General features: G+C 23.4%; 1 protein-coding gene across 1 annotated transcript in view; it reads left to right on the top strand.

Moving 5' to 3' along the window:
• Positions 1–1,686: 1,686 nt before the first annotated feature.
• The window catches only part of LOC119571712 (U6 snRNA-associated Sm-like protein LSm1), a gene marked incomplete at its 3' end in the record, with an annotated part of 5,874 nt that continues 4,327 nt past the window's right edge, over positions 1,687–3,233 (top strand). Inside the window, 1 exon segment of the mRNA XM_037918894.1 lies at positions 1,687–1,818. Coding sequence (XP_037774822.1) covers positions 1,773–1,818 — 46 coding nt within the window. The 5' untranslated portion in view covers positions 1,687–1,772.

The raw sequence follows: 3,233 nt of genomic DNA, 5'->3' as shown, positions 1-3,233 counted from the left end.
GTTTTTTTTCTCGAATTTCTAATAAGTAAATAAATAAATGAATAAATAAATAAATAAATAAAACAAAACAAAATAATGTACATCCCACCTCAAAATAAAATAAAATTAGGCTCGTACTCATCCAAAAGAAAAATTCAGAAAGACCCGAAATCAGAAATTTATTTCCTACAACTTTCCAAATAAATAAATAAACAAAATAAACAAATAAATACCATAAAAACAAACAACTTACTCGTAAAAAAAAAAGAAAAAAATTAGGCTCGTACTCATCAAAACAAAACCTGAGACCGACCCCAAAAAACAAGAAAAAAATTTCATTTCTTCCTCGATTTTTCGTCTCTCAAAATGTCCAATATTCCCGGAGCTCGAATTTCTAATAAATAGATAAAGAAAAAAAAAGCAAAATCAAGTGAATAAGAGATAAACAAAATAATTTACCTCTCCCTTGAAAATAAAATAAAATTAGGCTCGTAATCATCCAAAAGAAAAATTCAGAAAGACCCGAAATCAGAAATTTATTTCCTACAACTTTCCAAATAAATAAATAAACAAAATAAACAAATAAATACCATAAAAACAAACAACTTACTCGTAAAAAAAGAAAAAAATTAGGCTCGTACTCATCAAAACAAAACCTGAGACCGACCCCAAAAAACAAGAAAAAATTTCATTTCTTCCTCGATTTTTCGTCTCTCAAAATGTCCAATATTCCCGGAGCTCGAATTTCTAATAAATAGATAAAGAAAAAAAAAGCAAAATCAAGTGAATAAAATAAACAAAATAATTTACCTCCCCTTAAAAAAAAAAAAAACTAGGCTCGTAATCATCCAAAAGAAAAATTCAGAAGGACCCGAAATCAGAAATTTATTTCCCTCTAATTTCCAAATAAATAAATAAACAAAATAAACAAATAAATAACATAAAAACAAACAACTTACTCGTAAAAAAAGAAAAAAATTTAGGCTCGTACTCATCAAAACAAAACCTGAGACCGACCCCCAAAAAACAAGAAAAAATTTCATTTCTTCCTCGATTTTTCGTCTCTCAAAATGTCCAATATTCCCGGAGCTCGAATTTCTAATAAATAGATAAAGAAAAAAAAGCAAAATCAAGTGAATAAGAGATAAACAAAATAATTTACCTCCTCATGAAAATAAAATAAAATTAGGCTCGTACTCATCCAAAAGAAAAATTCAGAAAGACCCGAAATCAGAAATTTATTTCCTACAACTTTCCAAATAAATAAATAAACAAAATAAACAAATAAATAACATAAAAACAAATAATTTACCTCCCTCTCCTCAAAAAAAAATTTAGGCTCGTACTCATCAAAACAAAAACCTGAGACCGACCCCAAAAAACAAGAAAAAATTTCATTTCTTCCTCGAATTTTTCGTCTCTCAAAATGTCCAATATTCCCGGAGCTCGAATTTCTAATAAATAGATAAAGAAAAAAAAAAGCAAAACCAAAGAAATAAAAGATAAACAAAATAATTTACCTCCCCTTCAAAAAAAAAAAAAAAAAAAAAAAAAAAAGGCTCGTAATCATCCAAAAGAAAAATTCAGAAAGACCCGAAATCAGAAATTTATTTCCCTCTAATTTCCAAATAAATAAATAAACAAAATAAACAAATAAATACCATAAAAACAAACAACTTACTCGTAAAAAAAGAAAAAAATTAGGCTCGTACTCATCAAAACAAAACCTGAGACCGACCCCCAAAAAACAAGAAAAAAATTTCATTTCTTCCTCGAATTTTTCGTCTCTCAAAATGTCCAATATTCCCGGAGCTGCGCAATTATTCGACGAATTAGACAGTAAGTCCCTCGAGTCCCTTTGGAAAGCGAGAAAATGAGGAAATAAGGGAGAGAAGAGGAGATAAATGAGGTGTGATGAGGGGAGGGGGGAGGAAGACACGATGTTCGTGTTATAATTTTTTTTTATTATTATTGTTATTGTTATTTCTTTTGTTATTGTTGTTGTTATTATTATTATTATTATTGTTGTTATTATTATTCCTTTTGTTATTGTTATTATTATTGTTGTTATTAATATTGTTGTTATTATTATTTTTGCTCTTCTTCTTCTTCTTCTTCTTCTTCTTCTTCTTCTTCTTCTTCTTCTTTCATCTTCTTTCTTCTTTTCTTCTTCTTCTTCTTTCTTCTATTATTTTTTTATTATTATTTTTTATTACTATTATTATTTATTTATTTTTTTTGTTTTTTTTTTTTTTTTTATTACTATTATTATTTTTTTTTTTTTCTTTATTACTATTATTGTTATTATTTTTAATGTTATTATTATTATAAAAGAAAAATATATATTATAAAAAAAAATTATATATGTATATATGTATATATATATATATATATATAATTATATATATATATATATATATGTATACATATATATATATATATTTTTTTTTATAATAATAATAACATTAAAAATAATAACAATAATAATAATAATTGTTATTATTATTGTTATTATTATATTTATAATTTTATAACTGAAAATGAGAACAGAAAGATTTTTTTTTTTAATATTTTTATATTTTTAAATATAATTTTATAATAGAAAACGAGAACAGAAAAAAAACTTAATATGTATTTTTCATGATATTAATATTATTATTAATTTATTTATTTATATATTTAATATGTTGTATTTTTTTTTGCTTGATTTTCCCAGGAATTATTAATGATGACGATGATGATATTATTATTCCCTTTATTAATATATCAATAATAAAAAATAAAGAGGAAATATCTATAATAAATATTAATAATAAGTTAACTTTGATGTTAAATAAGGTTGTAATATTTTGTTAATATCATAATTTTTCATAGAATTATGTAAAGTATAATGTGATTAGCATTTATTTATATATAATTACCGTATTGCGCAATTTCTTTATTTCTGATTTTATTAGAAAAAAAAATCTTTCTTTCTCTCTCTCTCTCTTTCTTTCTTTTCTTTCTTTCTCTCTTTCTTTATATATTTACCTTATTGTGCATTTTCTTTATTTCTGATTCGCACAGATAGTTAACCTCATTTATTTTCAAGGTAATCATTCTATATATAATAAGGTAATATATATATAATATATATTAAGGTAATCGTTCCATATACATATGGTAATTGTTCCATATATAATAAGGTAATATATATATATATAATATATATTAAGGTAATCATTCCATGTATAATCGTTCTCGTTACCTTTTGA

The sequence above is a fragment of the Penaeus monodon genome, unplaced genomic scaffold (assembly GCF_015228065.2).
Source record: "Penaeus monodon isolate SGIC_2016 unplaced genomic scaffold, NSTDA_Pmon_1 PmonScaffold_7597, whole genome shotgun sequence".
NCBI lineage: Eukaryota > Metazoa > Arthropoda > Malacostraca > Decapoda > Penaeidae > Penaeus > Penaeus monodon.
The sequence above is the reverse complement of the archived record's forward strand: the minus strand, read 5'-3'. Positions and strand labels throughout refer to the sequence as shown.